This window comes from Schistocerca piceifrons, chromosome 1 (assembly GCF_021461385.2).
Source record: "Schistocerca piceifrons isolate TAMUIC-IGC-003096 chromosome 1, iqSchPice1.1, whole genome shotgun sequence".
In the NCBI taxonomy this organism is placed as follows: domain Eukaryota; kingdom Metazoa; phylum Arthropoda; class Insecta; order Orthoptera; family Acrididae; genus Schistocerca; species Schistocerca piceifrons.
The window spans coordinates 1,089,755,591-1,089,775,992 of NC_060138.1; the positions used below are offsets into that span (position 1 = coordinate 1,089,755,591).

At 39.4% G+C, this 20,402-nt stretch overlaps 1 protein-coding gene across 3 annotated transcripts in view; it reads left to right on the top strand.

Annotated features, from left to right (window-relative positions):
• Positions 1–20,004, top strand: part of LOC124774976 (protein MIX23) — a 39,765-nt gene extending 19,761 nt beyond the window's left edge. Inside the window, exons 2-5 of one of the 3 annotated variants that reach the window (XM_047249727.1) lie at positions 4,823–4,951; positions 5,936–6,061; positions 6,139–6,285; positions 18,991–20,004. In XM_047249727.1, the coding sequence (XP_047105683.1) occupies positions 5,951–6,061; positions 6,139–6,285; positions 18,991–19,104 (372 nt within the window). In that variant the 5' untranslated portion in view covers positions 4,823–4,951; positions 5,936–5,950 and the 3' untranslated portion in view covers positions 19,105–20,004. Of the gene's footprint in view, positions 1–4,822; positions 4,952–5,153; positions 5,793–5,935; positions 6,062–6,138; positions 6,286–18,990 lie in introns of those variants that run through there. The other 2 variants (XM_047249735.1, XM_047249719.1) reach the window with 2 other exon arrangements.
• The last annotated feature ends 398 nt before the right edge of the window (positions 20,005–20,402 follow it).

Here is a 20,402-nt window from a genome sequence, read left to right on the forward strand (position 1 = left end):
TGTAATCTTGTCTTTGAGGTCTCTGCAGAAATGATACACTATGTGATCAAAAGTATCCAGACACCCAAAAAAACATACATTTTTCATGTTAGGTGCATTGTGCTGTTACTTACTGCCAGGTACTCCATATCAGCAGTATCAGTAGTCATTAGATATCGTGAGAGAGCAGAATAGGGTGCTCCGCAGAACTCACGGACTTCGAATGTCGTCAGGTGATTGGGTGTAACTTGTGACATACATCTGTATGTGAGATTTCCACACTGCTAAACATCCCTAGGTCCGCGGTTTCCGATGTGCTAGTGAAATGGAAATGTGAAGGGACACATACAGCACAAAACCATACAGGCTGACCTTGTCTGTTGCCTCACAGAGACCACCGACTGATGAAGAGGGCCGTAATGTGCAATAGGCAGACATCTGTCCAGGCCATCACATAGGAATTCCAAACTGCATCAGCATCCACTGCAAGCACTATGACAGCTAGGTGGGAGGTGAGAAAATTTGGATTTCATGGTCAAGCGGCTACTCAGAAGCCACACATCACACCAGTAAATGCCAAACGATGCCTCACTTGGTGTAAGGAGTATGAACACTGGATGACTGAACAGTGGAAAAACGTTGTGTGGAGTGATGAATCATGGTACACAGTGTGGCAATGCGATGGCAGGGCATGGGTATGGCGAATGCTCAGTGAACGTTATCTGCCAGCATGTGTAGTGCCAACAGTAAAATTCGGAGGTGGTGGTGTTATGGTGTGGTCATGTTTATCATGGATGGACCTTGCACCCATTGTTGTTTAGTGTGGCACTTTCCAATCAAAGGCCTACACTGATGTTTTAAGCACCTTCATGCTTTCCACTGTTGAAGAGCAATTTGGGGATGGCGATTGCATCTTTCAACACAATCGAGCACCTGTTCACAATGCATGGTCTGTGGCGGAGTAGTTACACGACAATAATATCCCTGTAATGGACTGGCTTGCACAGAGTCCTTACCTGAATCCCATAGAACACCTTTGGGATGTTTTGGAACGCCAACTTCATGCCAGGCCTCCCTGACCAACACCAGTACCTCCCCTCAGTGCAACACTCCATGAAGAATGGGCTGTCATTCCCCAAGAAACCCTCCAGCACCTGATTGAACGTATACCTGCAAGAGTAGAAGCTGTCATCAAGGCTAAGGGTGGACCAACACCATATTGAATTCCGGCATTACCGATGGAGAACGCTACGAACTTGTTAGTCATTTTCAGCTAGGTGTCCAGATACTTTTGATCACACAGTGTATATATGGGGCTGAAGTACATTTAATGTGATATGGTTCTTGAAAATTTATAAGTAGCATTTTGTGGAACGATAGGAGTCTGTAGCAGCCAGGACCACTGCTTCTCACTGTACTGTGGTACCACGAGCGAATATTTTTATTGCGCTGTCAGATATTTTGATGCCACCTGTGAGAGGCACTGTGTTTCACAGCAATATTATGCTCACAAATACTTATTAGTTAGAGGTAGGAATAATACTACCATAAGGTGGAATTTCTCAAAGTTGTGTTCTCCATTGACAAGCTCTTCCTTCCTGAAAACTGAATAAAGTTTGAAAATTTCTCATGTACGCCAGACACCTTGACTATGACATGCACGGTAATTGATCAGATAGCTTAGGTTTCATGGCTTATCTGACACTGGTGACCCTGGCATGATTTGAACACACAATAGCACTGAAAGGATAAGATTGTAACATAACATTATCATTGACTGAACATGCACCTTCAGTCTCTTGGCTCTCTGTGCACTTACCATCCTTCTAGCCACGTAATCTGGCATTGTGGTTCGACCAAGTGGAAGCCAGTTTCCTCTACATGGGCATTACAGCAGATTTCACCAAATTCATGATCGTGGTAAGCTGGGTGGAACATAAATATGCCGTGGAGATTGAAGATGTAATCATTGCTCTGCTTATGAAAAAATGGAGACAGAACTGTGTCTTAGGACGTCTGCATCGCAAGAGGAATTAATCAGATAAGTTTTAACACAAGAAGAAGTTGGTGGCAGGAAACTGTCACAATATTCTAGACATTTACGGAGTAAAGATGACATTAGTATCAACCCTGATAGTCTTCTGCATACATTGTGGAGTAGTTGTCAGCCACTTCAAGTGAAGGCTATTATAGTGACACAAACCGACATGGCTTAGGCACAGTGGCTGAATAGGCTCATAAAATATTCAGCACAATCACGCATGTGTCGGTAAATTCAGTCACAGTGCCATGCAACAGCTTGTCAATGCCCCTGGTTTCACACACCATTCATGACGCAGCCAAGGTTGATTTGTTGACTAAACAGATTGGTGAACTGTTGACTAAGCAGGATCGCAGCAAGGACAGTGAACATACTACAAGAAATCTAGAAGTCACTCTACAACTGCCTCTTCAGCATCTGGTACAAGTGAAACCTCTGTCTGTTGGTACTATAAAAGATTTGGAGACTAGGCGCATAAATGTACTAGGCCTTGCATCCATCCAAAGGCCAGCAGAAATCGGACGTAGCCACATCAGCTGATTGCCAGGCTGCATTGCAGTGCCTTCTCAAAAAGGACTGCAAGTCCGATTGAAAATATATAGTAGACATTGGATCAAACCTATGCATATTTCCACACATGCTGTTACACAACAGGCAACCAGCGACCACCTTCTGCCTGACAACAGCTAATAATTCTACCAAACCAATGTATGGTACACTGCGGATCAAGGGGATCTTGGATTTTGGCGTGAACTGGCATGGGACTTGACAGTTGTAGCTGTGTGAGAACCCATTAATGGGGGGAGAAGTTTTCAGCGTAGTGTCAACTGTTAGACATGGCAAACACTCAGCTGGTTGATGGCATTACCGGCTTAACAATCTCAGTTTTCATATGAAATGCAGTAGCATACACTGGGTGTCCTGTTGACTCTAATGTTTATCCGCAGACCGTCTGGCCATAGCAAAAGCTGAGTTCAACAGCATGTTTCAGGACTGTGTTATGTGCCAGTCGAGCAGCAGTCCTTGATTGTCCCCATTTTGCTTAGTGCTTAAGAAGTGTGGTGCTTGGCACCCGTGCGCAGTTATCGAACCCTCAGTACCAGAACTGTGCTGAAACGATACCCCGTACCCTTAGTATGAGATTTTAACTACATGCCAAGTGGTATGACTTTATTTGGTGTTCTAGACTGCACCAAGGTGTACACTCAGATTCTAGTGTCGGTGGCAGACATACTGAAGATGGCCATAATCACTCCGTTTGGTTTATTCGAGAGTCATTTTGTGATATTTTGCCTCCGAAACTCTGCACAAACTTGGCAAAGGTTTATAGATTCAACATGGTCTCCCCTTTTCCTTTGTGTATTTTGATGGTATCCTGTTTTTTTTCTGCCTTGCCAGAACAGCATTGGCTGCTTCTGACTGGTATTTAAATGTTTAGAACAGTATGACATAGTTTTAAACACCATTAAATGCATTTTTGGCCGGACACAGATTAACTTCCTGGGCTGTAAGATCTCATCATGACGTTCACAGAAAGTTGAAGCCATCTTATAAATTCCACCAAGAACCTTTAAAGAACTGCATATCTTCCTCAGTCTGCTTAACTTTTGTCACCGACATTTGCCACATGTGGTTGAGTTGCAAGAACCGGCAATAGCAGCACTAACTGGCCCAAAGAGCTAAGGTAACTTGCCAGTTCCCTGGACGAATAGCTTGGACCGTAGGCCTGATGCTCATGAATGGCAACATCCTGATGCAAGGATGGGCTCAGAGGTATAGAGAGTATTTTTGCATCAAAGTCTTTTTGCTAGGACAAAAATTTCCATAAGGTTTAATGCACATCTGCTAATATGTTACTCATTATCAACATTGAGTTACACCATTAATTGATCCCAGCAGTTTTTGTTTGATCTCCTCTTGAGGATCTGAAAATACTTGTTCCTGATTTATTTTATATAAATAATATTTGTGAAATCTGCTGTTGTTTTTTCCCTACTAAAATTTCTTAGCTCTCAACAAACCTGCTAACAAGGCCATCAATTGCCACTCTTAGTGACTCTTGGTAAAAATGTCAAATTAATTTCTTTTTTACATTTGTAGACTTTTGTGGACAGAGACAATTATAATAAAACTCTTCTGTGTTGTAGACTAAATTATTTTATTATTGATAAATTTGTATCATCTTGTGATGCACACAAGGATGAATACTGGAAAAAATACAGTTTACAAGTGATGTCAAATAGAAAGTCGTGAGAACTGGCACTTTGTTCTGTACAGTAACTTTACACACCATATGTGGTGATGACACAAACTTGTTGCTCTGGTGTATTGAGAGTGTGGTGGAGCTGATGTTTCTTTTATGTGAGACAGTAAGCCATGTGCTGGTGTGAACCGATAGCTGTGACATCAGTATCTGAACTGGAGGAAGTGTTTTCTTTGAAGAATATGACACAATCTAAAACCGAGAAGAATTTGTGGTAACCAACTTTTGATTGAAATTAACTAAATTTTTCATTGATGCTTGGCAGAACACAATAATAATATTAAAAAGGAAAACACTTCATAATGTTCTGAAAATTATTACAGAACATTAGAAAGTGTTTTCCATTTTAATACAATTTTGGATTATTTGTTCAGGAAGAACACCTGAATAAAATTTTGCTGAGACCTAATTCACCATCAAATATCTAGTCAAAATCTACTGTCATGAACTCAAGTCAGTTCCACCAATTCATTGATTGTTTTGCAATGATAAGATGTGACCCTATTATGTGATGTATTGACCATTATCATTTGTTCTAGAAGCTGGGCATCATAGTGCAAAGAAATATCTACCTTTGAGATGCAGTCATTTTTATATTGACAATACTCTGGAGACCAGTTATTGTTGTGGTGCAACTTAGTTGCAGTTGGACTCCCAGCCAGGATGGAGTGAGTCAAGTTTGGATAATGCATTTGTCAACAGTGCTCAGTAGCCATCTCAATGGTTTTATAGCTTGTCTGTGCCACGCTTGGTCATTGCTTAAGTTTCAGTGCGGAAGCGACCGGTAGCAAATTGTGGCATGTAAACCGAAATGCTGATTGTTATCAAAATATTAATGTTTAGTGAGTATTTGAATATACTATAATTCATAACGCCTTAACAATCGATGTTCTCACTTGAAACAATTATAATATCCCTGGAGGAATTATTTCATGAGGTAAGCTGTACAGAAAGTTTGTTGGAAAAGTAAGAAGAGACTGTGACTTAATATAGTGGGCCTGGAGGAATACCAACAGGGTTATAGTGTGTCACTTAATCAGCAAACAACCTTGCAGTGATGGTAACTCTGGTTCCTGTCAGATCACTGAAATTAAGTGGTTAGTACTGCAGTGGATGACCATCTGGATCTGCTGAGTGCTGTTGGCAAGTGGGGTGCACTCAGCGCACATGAAACCAATTGAGGAGCTACTTGACAGAGAAGTAGCAGCTCCAGTCACAAAAACTGACACCAGCTAGGAGAGTGGTGTGCTGACCACATGCCCCTCCATAGCCTCATCTATGATGCCTGTCAGCTGAGAGTGACATGGCAGTCGATCAGTAACACTGGGCCTTCCAAGATCTGTTCGGACACAGTTTACTTTAGTTTTTATGTTACTTAATAAAGTTAAATGGGTCCTACAATAAAGGCATAGGAATTCTGTCAAGACAATACTTGGAAATCTGATCTAAAACTACAAGAGGATGAAACTGCTGCACTTCTGACCACAGATAAAAAAAATCATTACACTGGTGGGTTGCTCTATAGATAATTTTATGACTGCACTTTAACATAGTTCCTTAGAGGAGAAACGTCTCTTATTGCTTATAGAAAAAAATAACCAAATTGATCATAATCATAGCTGCAGAATGAGTGTATTTCTTTTTAATTTCAGGATGCGTTGAAGAAAATGAGGACTGTTGATGACAAAATTGTGTATATGCTGAATACATCTATACCAACAGAATCATTTAAAGGGCAAGTTGATCCAACAGCGACATGCAAACAGCTTTATGAAGAGGTATGATTTATTTGTACTTTTTAGTTACTGCTGTTGCATAAAGTGCTTGCTTATAGCATGCATATTTTTCATTCCAGCTGAAATCCAGTTATGATACAAGAGAAGCAGCCATTAAAAAATGTATTACTTTAACTGCAGAGCGAGTCAAAGAGCTGAAGGTTCAAAGGGAAAGTAGAGTCGATGATATAAGCCTCCTGAAGAATCTACGCAAAGAACAAACAAAGGTAAAAAACCAAAAATTGAATGTTCATTTACTTTTTTTTACAGTACTGCATGATTTTGCTGTATAACTGAACAAAATAAAGACTCTCACCTGCATTCATTTATTCATTTCCTAAAGCTACCTTGTTATTCCATCCATATTGTTCTTGCCATTTTCTTCAAATTCACATTTCTGTTTCCTCTAATTGGGTTCTTTCTTGTTTCCGATATGTCCAGCTTTCAAATCCACAGACAAGTGTACTCCGCACAAATGATTTTGTGGATTTCTGCATTGATGTGTTTTCCTAGTAAAAATGTTTTTCTTTCCCACAAATTCTTGTTTTTCTAATGATATTCTTTACTTCTGTTAAACAAGTGTTGTCTTATGTAATTATGTTGCTGAGGTAGCAGAACAACTTTACTTGATTGACTTTAGTGATATTAGTTTTCCTCACATTGTTAATCCCTTTAATATTTTTCCCCTAGTTGTCATTACTTAAGATTTTTCCCTGTTTACCTGCTACATGTGATTCACTTCCATATCTGAATGTGAAACCAACTATGTCAACAGCAGTCTGATGCAGTATTTCTTTTTTCAGTGGGTTTTAATGTTTTCAGATTTTGTATAGCTTCTCTGTCGTACATATTAGAGTTGGCAAGAAAATCAATTTATGGCATAACATGAGTAAAAGAAGTGACCGGTTGATAGAACACATTCTGAGACATCAGGGAATCACCAATTTAGCATTGGAGGGTTGGAGGGAAGTGTGGTGTGTAAAAATTGTAGAAGGAGACCAAGAGACAAATACAGTAGTAGCATGGAAAGCTTTATCAAAGAAGTCTTCAGACTGAAAACCACAGCAACATGAAGACAAAAGACAGCATTAAGTTGCCTCTTCCTTGATTTTAGCCTTCCTTTCTGACCTCTTCATATTAATTTTTGCTTTCTTATTGTAGTACAGTTCATAAATTATTATTCTTTACTCCCAGTGCAACCCTATTATTTTCATCAGTATTGCACCATCATTGTCAGTTGCAACTTAGTTGTGAGTATGCACTGTGTTTCCAGTGGCTGAACAGACCAATCCTGGCATAAAACATGTGTCCACACAAATTGCACTGAACATTTGGAGGAGGGCGGGGTTGTAACTGACGGAGCTTTCTTGCTTGTTGCTTGGCCTCTTTGTGCCTGTGACATTCTCCTTCAATCAATTGACAGTGGTGGACCTGCAGCATCCCTCCACAGTTAAGTGGTCCACAGCACAATCTTCCCCTGTTTGTTTGTTTATGCCAGTCATCTTTATGATGTGTTTTAGTTAGTCCTTAAAGCTCTTGAGAGGGACTCTGTGAGGTCTACTGCCAGAGCAGAGTTCACAATAAAGGATTTGGTGGGGAAGCCTAATACCACATTGTGATGAAAATGGCCTAACCATCTCAGTTGAGTGGGGAAGCCTCGTACCACCCTTGTGATGAAAAAGACATAACCATCTCAATTTGCTGTGATGTGCTTCCTTGAGAACTGCAATGTAGGTCACATGGTCCTCTCACTTAATGTTCAAGATGTATCTAATTTTTTGTTGGTGCAAGTGCTCAAGTTTCTTGATATCGAAGCAATAGATTGTCCAAGTTTCACAGCTGTACAGGAGCATACAAACGACAACAGCTCTGTACATTGTGAGTTTGTATTGAATCATAAATTTAATGAAAGTTGTTAACATAAGATAAATATGGTTATTAAATGAGGCTATTAGAGGTGAGCAGACAAACACACACACACACACACACACACACACACACACACACACACACACACACACACATATCACAAATATTTGTACACACATTTTATCCGTATGTCTAGCAAATTTTGTCCTGCAGCTACATATGGGTTGCGAGGAAACTTGTAATTCTGCCAGTAACTGAGATGAGAAAGTCTCTTCGGGTTTGCTGCCAGATCCTAAAATCAACTTGACTCAATATTTTGGTGATCCAACTGGTCGCCATCTTCAGGAGAATGGTGCTTCTGCTGATGAACCCTGCTGAGAACTGACGCCAGGTTGCAAATAAACATCCTATATAGGCCACCATTCAGTACACGGTGCATGTGCTGCCCATCACGGTTGTTGCCCTCCAAGACTGGGAGGTAGCACCACCCTTAGTAGAACATTGCCTCGGCCACTGCAGGATAACATCTCTTCCTCAGAGAGAGCAGCCATTCGTTCCCTTAGGAATGATGATGAAGTAGTAGTTTTATCAGCTGACTAGGGGAATGCCGCAGTAGTAATGATGTGGGATGATTATGTCCTAAAAATGGATTTACTACTCAACGCCTCGGCGTACAGAAGACTATCTAGTGACCCCACATAAAGGATTAAGCGCAAGACACTTTCACTGTTGGAAAAGAGTTTGTTGTCGCAAGATTTACATAAGAAACTTCATCCTGGTGCTGCTGTTCCGCCTAGGTTGTGTGGTTTGCCTAATTTGCGTAAGGAAGGGATCCTCTATGCCCTATTTTTAGTAATTTGGTTGCACCCACTTATAACCTGGCAAAGTATGTGTCATCTGTTCTCAGTCCATATGTTGGCAAGTGTGAACACCATATCTCCAATTCGGTGGAATTTATTCGACAACTGAAATCTCTGAGGCTGAGTCCTTCAGATCTATTAGTGAGTTTTGATGTGGTATCTTTGTTTACAGGAATCCCTAGGGAAGAGTCCCTTAGTTTGATTAGTGAAAAACTGGAGGAAGAGTTGTTGAAGGTTTGTCGTCATGTACAGACATCCATGTGTTTTTTATTTAATGGCAACATTTTTGAACAGAATGATGGAGTGGCTATGGGTAGTCCTTTATCACCCATAGTTGCCAATTTATTTATGGAGGACTTTAAGGATATGGCACCAGAGGACTTCGGCTTTGCAGCCAATGTGCTTCTGGAGATATGTGGATGATACCTTTTCTGTCTGGCCGTATGGACCTGATGCTCTTAATAGATTTTTGGACCACTTTAACTGTCTTCATCCCCACATTAAATTTACCATGGAGGTTGAAAGTGATGGGATGCTTCCATTTATAGAAGTTATGGTTTATAAAAAGCCAGATATTACTTTGGGACACAGTATTCACCGAAAGCCAACTCACACAGATGGGTATCTGCATTCTAAGAGTTGTCATCCACCATACCAATGCAGTGGTGTCCTTAGGACTTTGGTACACAGAGCATATGCCATTTCCTACGCGGACAGCTTAACCCAAGAACTTGTGCATCTGATGGCTGTTTTTAAGGAAAATGGATACTCCGAGAAGCAGATTCTTCATTCTATGGAGTTTGGACAATCACTGGAGGTGCATGAAGAGGAACATAGATCGGTGGCCTTTCTTCCTTATGCTGGAGGCATATCGTTTAAGATTGGATGAATTTTAAGGAATTTTAACATTAAGAGTGTGTTCCATCCACCTTCTAAGATTAGGGCACTACTCGGCTCTGTGAAAGATGATTTGGGGCTCAGGAAACCTGGTGTATACAAAATTCTGTGTCAGTGTGGGAAGGCTTACATTGGCCGTTCAATTTGTACAGTTCATGACAGGTGTGTGGAACATTGCCGTCATACGAGGCTACAACAGCTGGAAAAGTCAGCAGTAGTAGAACACTACTTAAATGAGGCGCACGGTATGAAATTTGATGAAACTGTGGTAGTTGCCAACATTTCCGGTTTTTGGAACAGTATGTATAAAGAGACAATTGAAATTATGTTGGTGGATAATTTAATTAACAGAGACAGTGAGTTTCCTCTTAGCAGGATGTGGAATCCTGTACTACAATGCATCAAAATTGAATGTTCTTCAGTGCGACCCTAAGTGCGATGTATCATTGCCGCCAAAGTTCTACTAAGGGCAGTGCCACCTCTCAGACTTGGAGGGCAGCAACCGTGATGGGCAGCGCATGTGCCATATACTGAACGGTGGCCTATATAGGATGTTGATTTGCAGCCTGGTGTCAATTCTCAGTGGGATTCATCAGCAGAAACAGCATTCTCCTGAAAATGGCAACCAGTTGGATAGCTGAAATATCGAGTCAAGTTGATTTTAGGATCCAGCAGCAAACCCAAATAAAACATAAATAAATAAATAAAAATTTAAAAAAATGTTATTGCATGTCTAGAACTAAAAATTTCAGTAAAATTAATATTAGCACTATTCATGTGTGTGTATATATTTTGTAATCTGACTTGTTCCACATCATATCGATAAAATAATTGTGAAAATGATCTACGGAACATGACATAACTAAACTAAACTTTCAAGACTTATTACATTGGGAAAGCCTACGAAATCACAACTGTTTAAAGAGGAAGGACTGTTACTGGGAACTGTCTGACTCTCCACTATATTATATCATGTGACTCTAGAGAGGGCATTAAGTAATTCTGTGGTTTTGGGACATGTGACATGATCTTTCACCCCAACGTGCTAGTAATAGTGGGGGTACCTTACTCCATAGCATTTTTTTATACAACCCGACCATAGGGGCGGTAGGGATGTCTTACAGTCACAGTAAATATTTTTAGACAGCATATGACACATGTGCTGATTTTGGTAGAAATTCCTTCAGGCACTGCAGAGATTTGGTGACTTGTCACTGTCTTTGCACCCTGGCCCTACCCCAAATTCTAGGTGTGAAACACGATCAGACTGTCACCAATAAGCCTAGCAACTCCAAAAACTATGGATTTGATAATAACATCAGTTGTTGTTGAATGTTTTTACATGTCACATCTTCTCACCCCCACCCACATCTGCAGAAGTGGTTGGGGCACAGTACCCTCACAGTATTTTTATATCAGTAATAAGTCACATATATACAAAATTTGATGGAAATTGCTCCAGATGTTTCTGAGTGAAATTCCTACCAACACCAGCTTTTCTGAATGGTGGAGGTGGGAACTCGCGCTGTGATATATCCTACATTCCCGTAACCCCCTGGCCTCAATCTCTATTAGTCACTGTCCTTCACTCACCTATCCCCTCCAGCACTTCACGGTCTTCTGTTCCATCAATGCACCCACAGTCTCTTTACTTCTCTCCTTTCCTGCTCCCTTCCGCCCCCGTCTAACCTCCTGACTGCACCTATATGCCCTACACTATCCTCACCATGTCCCTGTATGCTCCCACAAACAGCACTTTATCGTCTCCTCACACCTATGCTGCTATCCCTCCCCCTCCCTGCTGCAGCCTCCTCCTTTCCCCCATCAGCCAGATTGCTTCTCCCATTATGCACTGTTGCTCGCAATCCGGCATTGGTGGCCAGAGATAGTGGTCATGTGTGTGTGATTGTGCTTGGGTGAATGTGCATGTTTTATCTCCTACAGGAGAAGGCTTTTTGGCCAAAATCTCACTTGTTTAGCGGTCTTCTTTCTGTGCCTGTCTGTGACTCAACATATTCACTATATGGCGAGTAGCAATCTATTCTCTTCATAATATTTCATTATTCCATCTTGGATTTTCCATTGTTTGAGTGAGGTTTCTATGTCACCACCTTTTTCACCTCCACCCCTTTGGATGGTAGGTGGAAAACTTCACAGGCAAACACACTACATACAACTCACCAAACTTTCGTCATAACTGGGTTACTTATACAGGAAGCATATACGGTAAACAAACAAAGAAATATTCATTGTTATATATTAGATATAAAAAAAAATGTTGTGACAGAAGATGTATTATATAGAGTACTAATTGCTACAATTTATTTTTGACATCATTTTCTGTAATTGTCTCCACTTGTCTTTCTCATTTACAGCACTATATTATAACAAATGACAAATTTTACAACAATGGTGGTGTCAGATCTCATGCCAAGAGCGCAATGCAGTGGCCATTTCTAAAAACTTAAATGTTGGCCCTCATTTTCATGTTCTGTTGTAGTCTTCCTCTCTTTTCTTCCACTTATAGTCTGTTTTTCACTCCATTATGGCAGCAGGAATTTAGTATTAATAACATATATTTCTTACACCATAGGTTTTGTTCTGTTATCAGGGCATTTTGTTGTTTTGTAGCTTTACACTCATAAATACTTAGGATAATGCACAACATATGAAAACAAAATTCTGTATTTTGAATTTGAATTAATAGGGGAGTGGCACTGGATTTCTGTTGTATAGCTTCTAAGTAATGATGGTACAACTGCTTTTCCTTTTGAGTCAACATTGAAAACCTGTTGTTTTTAAACTTTTAAACATGTTCTTTACTTTTTTAAATTGAATTTATTGGCATTTAGCTTATACCATACAGCCAACTCATACTTACATATAATATGCAGATAGTGTTGAAAAAATTATAAAATCAAATGTTTTATAATGTTAAAACATTTAATATAATGTTATGTAAATGTAATGTAAACAAATAATATAATGTTATATAACTTTATATATGTTTGACATTACATCATTCATTGGAGGTGATCTGAAGGTTATATTAGTCTTGAAGAATCAAGTTTGCCAAGATTGCTAATAACTCTTTATTACTATTACTGGTTTCAACAGATCTACACTATCATTATTGTATCTTCTAATGTTACTAGCTGTATGTGCTTTTTATAGCTCTGAAAGTCACATAGTGATGATGCATCAAATTGTAATAAAAAGTGGCATTTAACAAACAAAATACAACACAATTAAAACATACAATGTGTTATGCTTATGTCCCAGTATACACCACCTATATTGTGTACAGTTTGATGCAACATCACTATATGTGGTCACCTTTGGCAACAGTGAATCTGTACATCACATTGAAAAGTTTGTGATCCTGTGGTACTAACAAAGTAATCATGCAGGCTAACAACAGACAACCCCAAGCTTCATAAGTCCTTCTAAAAAGATTGGAGTATTTCCATGTAGCCTGGGGTGCCCTAAGGAAAGGTGATTTGCATCTTCTTCTTCTCCACAATGGCAGAAAGGTGTCTCTACAGTGGGTATGAAGATGTTTAGGAAAATCTGTGATTAAATTTGAGTGGGCTATGAGAGAGGTGAGGTGCCTAGGCATTCAGTTCGTATGAGGTTTCATGGACTAGGGGACTGACAGGTGAATTGTTTTGTACTTCTTGCATTTGTGCCATGTTAGATGTGTATAGGACTTACTGGTAATCCATACTTCGTATAGCAGTCTAGATGGTATGCCTTGACACAGCATAAGTGGTCCCCAGCTTCATTGCCAGTGATCCCACTGTTAGTAAATTGAATAGCTCAGGCTTCTGCAAATGTGGTATGCAATGTGCACCTCTGACAGATTCAATGGTTTTGGAACTGCCAGTGTATGTGCATACTGTCTCATGCACAAAGGGGCAGTAAGAGTTCTAGTGATCCAGAAGTGTCCAGTTAAGCACTCTATGGTAAGGTCCGAGGCAATCAATTTCATATTCGTATTGATACCTTTTAAGAAGAACTTTGGCGCAAAGATACTGCCAGCATAAGTAGATTGGAGGTACATGTCTAGAGGTGGACTGCATTGCTTCCAAACATTCTGTTGTTGCTGTTGTGGTCTTCAGTCCTGAGACTGGTTTGATGCAGCTCTCCATGCTACTCTATCCTGTGCAATCTTTTTCATCTCCCAGTACCTACTGCAACCTACATCCTTCTGAATCTGCTTAGTGTATTCATCTCTTGGTCTCCCTCTACGATTTTTACCCTCCACGCTGCCCTCCAATACTAAATTGGTGATCCCTTCATGCCTCAGAACATGTCCTACCAACCGATCCCTTCTTCTGGTCAAGTTGTGCCACAAACTTCTCTTCTCCCCAATCCTATTCAATACTTCCTCATTAGTTATGTGATCTACCCATCTAATCTTCAGCATTCTTCTGTAGCACCACATTTCGAAAGCTTCTATTCTCTTCTTGTCCAAACTATTTATCGTCCATGTTTCACTTCCATACATGGCTACACTCCATACGAATACTTTCAGAAATGACTTCCTGACACTTAAATCTATACTCGATGTTAACAAATTTCTCTTCTCCAGAAACGCTTTCCTTGCCATTGCCAGCCTACATTTTATATCCTCTCTACTTCGACCATCATCAGTTATTTTGCTCCCCAAATAGCAAAACTCCTTTACTACTTTAAGTGCCTCATTTCCTAATCTAATTCCCTCAGCATCACCCGACTTAATTAGACTACATTCCATTATCCTTGTTTTGCTTTTGTTGATGTTCATCTTATATCCTCCTTTCAAGACACTGTCCATTCCATTCAACTGCTCTTCCAAGTCCTTTGCTGTCTCTGACAGAATTACAATGTCATCGGCGAACCTCAAAGTTTTTATTTCTTCTCCATGAATTTTAATACCTACTCTGAATTTTTCTTTTGTTTCCTTTACTGCTTGCTCAATATACAGATTGAACAACATCGGGGAGAGGCTACAACCCTGTCTTACTCCCTTCCCAACCACTGCTTCCCTTTCATGTCCCTCGACTCTTATAACTGCCATCTGGTTTCTGTACAAATTGTAAATAGCCTTTCGCTCCCTGTATTTTACCCCTGCCACCTTTAGAATTTGAAAGAGAGTATTCCAGTCAACATTGTCAAAAGCTTTCTCTAAGTCTACAAATGCTAGAAACGTAGGTTTGCCTTTCCTTAATCTTTCTTCTAAGATAAGTCGTAAGGTCAGTATTGCCTCACGTGTTCCAGTGTTTCTACGGAATCCAAACTGATCTTCCCCGAGGTTGGCTTCTACTAGTTTTTCCATTCGTCTGTAAAGAATTCGTGTTAGTATTTTGCAGCTGTGACTTATTAAGCTGATAGTTCGGTAATTTTCACATCTGTCAACACCTGCTTTCTTTGGGATTGGAATTATTATATTCTTCTTGAAGTCTGAGGGTATTTCGCCTGTTTCATACATCTTGCTCACCAGATGGTAGAGTTTTGTCAGGACTGGCTCTCCCACGGCCGTCAGTAGTTCCAATGGAATATTGTCTACTCCGGGGGCCTTGTTTCGACTCAGGTCTTTCAGTGCTCTGTCAAACTCTTCACACAGTATCATATCTCCCATTTCATCTTCATCTACATCCTCTTCCATTTCCATAATATTGTCCTCAAGTACATCGCCCTTGTATAGACCCTCTATATACTCCTTCCACCTTTCTGCTTTCCCTTCTTTGCTTAGAACTGGGTTTCCATCTGAGCTCTTGATATTCATACAAGTCGTTCTCTTATCTCCAAAGGTCTCTTTAATTTTCCTGTAGGCGGTATCTATCTTACCCCTAGTGAGATAGGCCTCTACATCCTTACATTTGTCCTCTAGCCATCCCTGCTTAGCCATTTTGCACTTCCTGTCGATCTCATTTTTGAGACGTTTGTATTCCTTTTTGCCTGTTTCACTTACTGCATTTTTATATTTTCTCCTTTCATCAATTAAATTCAATATTTCTTCTGTTACCCAAGGATTTCTACTAGCCCTAGTCTTTTTACCTACTTGATCCTCTGCTGCCTTCACTACTTCATCCCTCAAAGCTACCCATTCTTCTTCTACTATATTTATTTCCCCCATTCCTGTCAATTGCTCCCTTATGCTCTCCCTGAATCTCTGTACAACCTCTGGTTCTTTTAGTTTATCCAGGTCCCATCTCCTTAAATTCCCACCTTTTTGCAGTTTCTTCAGTTTTAATCTACAGGTCATAACCAATAGATTGTGGTCAGAGTCCACATCTGCCCCTGGAAATGTCTTACAATTTAAAACCTGGTTCCTAAATCTCTGTCTTACCATTATATAATCTATCTGATACCTTTTAGTATCTCCAGGGTTCTTCCATGTATACAACCTTCTTTCATGATTCTTAAACCAAGTGTTAGTTATGATTATGTTGTGCTCTGTGCAAAATTCGACCAGGCGGCTTCCTCTTTCATTTCTGTCCCCCAATCCATATTCACCTACTACGTTTCCTTCTCTCCCTTTTCCTACACTCGAATTCCAGTCACCCATGACTATTAAATTTTCGTCTCCCTTCACAATCTGAATAATTTCTTTTATTTCATCATACATTTCTTCAATTTCTTCGTCATCTGCAGAGCTAGTTGGCATATAAACTTGTACTACTGTAGTAGGCGTGGGCTTCGTATCTATCTTGGCCACAATAATGCGTTCACTATGCTGTTTGTAGTAGCTTACCCGCATTCCTATTTTCCTATTCATTATTAAACCTACTCCTGCATTACCCCTATTTGATTTTGTGTTTATAACCCTGTAGTCACCTGACCAGAAGTCTTGTTCCTCCTGCCACCGAACTTCACTAATTCCCACTATATCTAACTTCAACCTATCCATTTCCCTTTTTAAATTTTCTAACCTACCTGCCCGATTAAGGGATCTGACATTCCACGCTCCGATCCGTAGAACGCCAGTTTTCTTTCTCCTGATAACGACATCCTCTTGAGTAGTCCCCACCCGGAGATCCGAATGGGGGACTATTTTACCTCCGGAATATTTTACCCAAGAGGACGCCATCATCATGTAATCATACAGTAAAGCTGCATGCCCTCGGAAAAAATTACGGCTGTAGTTTCCCCTTGCTTTCAGCCGTTCGCAGTACCAGCACAGCAAGGCTGTTTTGGTTATTGTTACAAGGCCAGATCAGTCAATCATCCAGACTGTTGCCCTTGCAACTACTGAAAAGGCTGCTGCCCCTCTTCAGGAACCACACGTTTGTCTGGCCTCTCAACAGATACCCCTCCGTTGTGGTTGCACCTACGGTACGGCTATCTGTATCGCTGAGGCACGCAAGCCTCCCCACCAACGGCAAGGTCCATGGTTCATGGGGGGCCAAACATTCTCTCGGCACTTTATATTGGCATTTATTAAATCTATTGTGGTAACTGTCAGGTGCAGATCCATAACATCCACTTGCACAATCAATGATTCGACATATCATTGTACAGTAAAGTGTTAGTGCTGTACTGACATCCTAGCCCCACCCAAATCCTGTCATTGCTTTGATTATGTTGACAGATATCTCACATTTCTTAGCCACATATTTTCAGTGCACATTCCAGGTTGGCTTATGGTCAATGAAGAATCCCAGATATTTGACTACCATCTTTGAAGGGAAGTGGTGTGGGCCTAGGGCTTTTACCTGAGGCAGGTTCACTCTGTGCCCCGAAAACAATAGTACATTTTATTTATCCAGTCCATTTCTTATGAACCACTGCCAAAGCTTGAACTTAGCGGTTGTCAGTTGTATCTTGCTGTTTTCTGGGGATGTACTTTCCATGTAAATACATATATCATCTGTGTATTGCAAAACTGTCACTTTCTCCAGAAATGTCCTTTGTAGATAAATGTTGGCGGACACATTAAAGTTGCAGAAATTGAAAACAATATGGGCCACACAAAAAAGTTGAATTTGGATGAAGAGGATAACATCTGACCTTTATATACAAATATATAAGTTTATTAACACCATGCACAAACAACACTTGAAATTTTATGGACATATTAGTAGAATGGACTACTGTTGTTGTTGTGGTCTTCAGTCCTGAGACTGGTTTGATGCAGATCTCCATGCTACTCTATCCTGTGCAAGCTTCTTCATCTCCCAGTACCTACTGCAGCTTACATCCTGCTGAACCTGCTTAGTGTACTCATCTCTTGGTCTCCCTCTACGATTTTTACCTCCACGCTGCCCTCCAGTACTAAATTGGTGATCCCTTGATGCTTCAGAACATGTCCTACCAACCGATCCCTTCTTCTAGTCAAGTTGTGCCACAAACTTCTCTTCTCCCCAATTCTATTCAGTACCTCCTCATTAGTTATGTGATCTACCCATCTAATCTTCAGCATTCTTCTGTAGCACCACATTTTGAAAGCTTCTATTCTCTTCTTGTCCAAACTATTTGTCGTCCAACTATAGAATCACTAAAAGGTCACTGAAAATTATTAATTCAAAGGAGGTGAAAAATTGGTTGGTTTGGAAACACTAGAGAAGATTTACAAGACATGAGCATCACAGATGCAAACACAATAAATTCTCTAGCCTTTGGAACATAATAAGCAAAGATTCATGGAGAAGTATAAATAGTAGTCTAGCTAGAAATAGTCAGAAGAACTGAAGTAAAAAGCAGTGAGTTCATGAAGAGATTTTGACAGTATAAGAAGACGGAAAACATCAAGCCAACTACCAAGTTCAAACACATTCCTTAAATGGCCAAAACAAATAATGTAGAATAAGATTAGATAATTATATTTTAGCAATCTGTCTTCAATATGACACTCAGAACACTATTGTATGAGGCATAGCATTTTATTGCAGATTATGTGAATCTGGATAAGAAAGTCTTTCACCCATTAAATACTTTGTGATTATATTGATTCAGATTGGTAAATCTTTATTGGCACACACTCTGTATTTGTCATGCTCTGCTAGCTCCCATGATCCATTGTACTTCTCCCAATTAATGTTCTCTAGTCTCTAATAGCATTTGCTCTGATACTTTACATATCTACTCCTGAACATGAATCAGTGAAAATATGTGACATGTACAGATTTCTCTCGAAATAAGAGTTATTGACAAACTTTAGGCAGTTTGTACAATGACTTTACAGTAAGCATAAACATAAAAAATCACCCACATTTTAATGACAGTATAGAGCATGTTATACACAAAATCAAAAAAAGATTATGTTTCATCTGAATGTGATACTTTGTTTTTATGTTAGAATGTGTAATTTTTCTTTTACAGCTGAGATTGCTTCAGTCAGAACTGAATGTGGAAGAAGTGGTGAAAGAGAGAAGCACAAAAGTGTACTATGAACGATGTCGACCGTTTTTCAAACCAGCAGACATTGAATTATGATGAACAGGCATTACTATCTTCTAGTCATGTGCCTGGTAGTAGAGTATGAATTCTGTGAGAAGGAAAAGGGCACTTGTGGATTGATATTCAGTTTGTATCAAGAGTGTGAAGTGGACTGCTTAGAACAGGGTGATTACATGCACTTTTTTAAAGGAAATTTTTGAGGAAGAAGAAGAGTGTCTTTCATTACATAGAAGAGTGAATCGTCTGTTTATTTACCTGCAATATTTTGATAAACAGTTGTATTACAACATGGTCACTAATGTTCATTTGTTGTTATTCAACATTTTGATAAAAGATTATATTACAAGGTTGTTGCTAGTGTTCATTTGATTTAATTATGCAGACTTGCCCAGGTAGCAGTGAATGGAATTATATTTTCCTTAAAATAAAATGAGTCTTTGATACCAACAGATACATTTATAATGAATCAATTTTCGTGTGGTAAACATTTTTCTGCTTGAATTAAAAGCAGAATTTGACTTACGTATAAAAAAAAAAAAAAACATTTGCAGAAGTACTGTTAACCAAATTTTCATTAGAAAAAAATATGCCAAATATAAATTTTTTTAAAGTGTGAAGACTGATAAAATGTGCTCAGTGCAATTGTATGATCGCTAGCCATGTATATTATTTATATATGTTAGTCATATGTAGAATCACAATTTTGCCTCTTTTGTCAGCAGTCAGTTTTGAAGTCCATGAAATTAAACAAAACTGTACTTGCATTTGTGGTCACTTTAATGTTCAAGTATGTAGTTAACATTAGACCTTGCTGATTTCCACAAAGCCCTTGACAGAAGCTGAATAATGTTTTTATGTTATATACTTTATACTTTATTTGTACAAATGTTGCTTTTGTATAACACCATTTTCCATCCACAAAGAAAATAAATTTCATGATATTCATCAAGAAAAAGTATGTCCATCTGGAACTTGTTGATAATAATGTCTTTTTTGCTTTGGGGCAGTTTTAGCAGTTATTTGCAAGAGTTAATTGCTGTTTGTTGCTGGTCGTAATATATAGCTACAACAATGTGTAACTAAAAATGTAAATGTAACGTACATATCTGAGACACTTATACATGGTTACATTTATGTTACACAAATAATAGTGAGTATAAAAACATTGCACACATTTATAAATGTATTTACATGGATATTCTGCAAACTGTTGAAAAGTGCATAGCAGGGGGTTTTTCCCAATGCACCACATATTAGTGTGTCTTCTCATTGCATTCACATATGGAGTACGGAAAGAATGAGTTTAAATTCTTCTGTATGCAGTGTAATTAGTC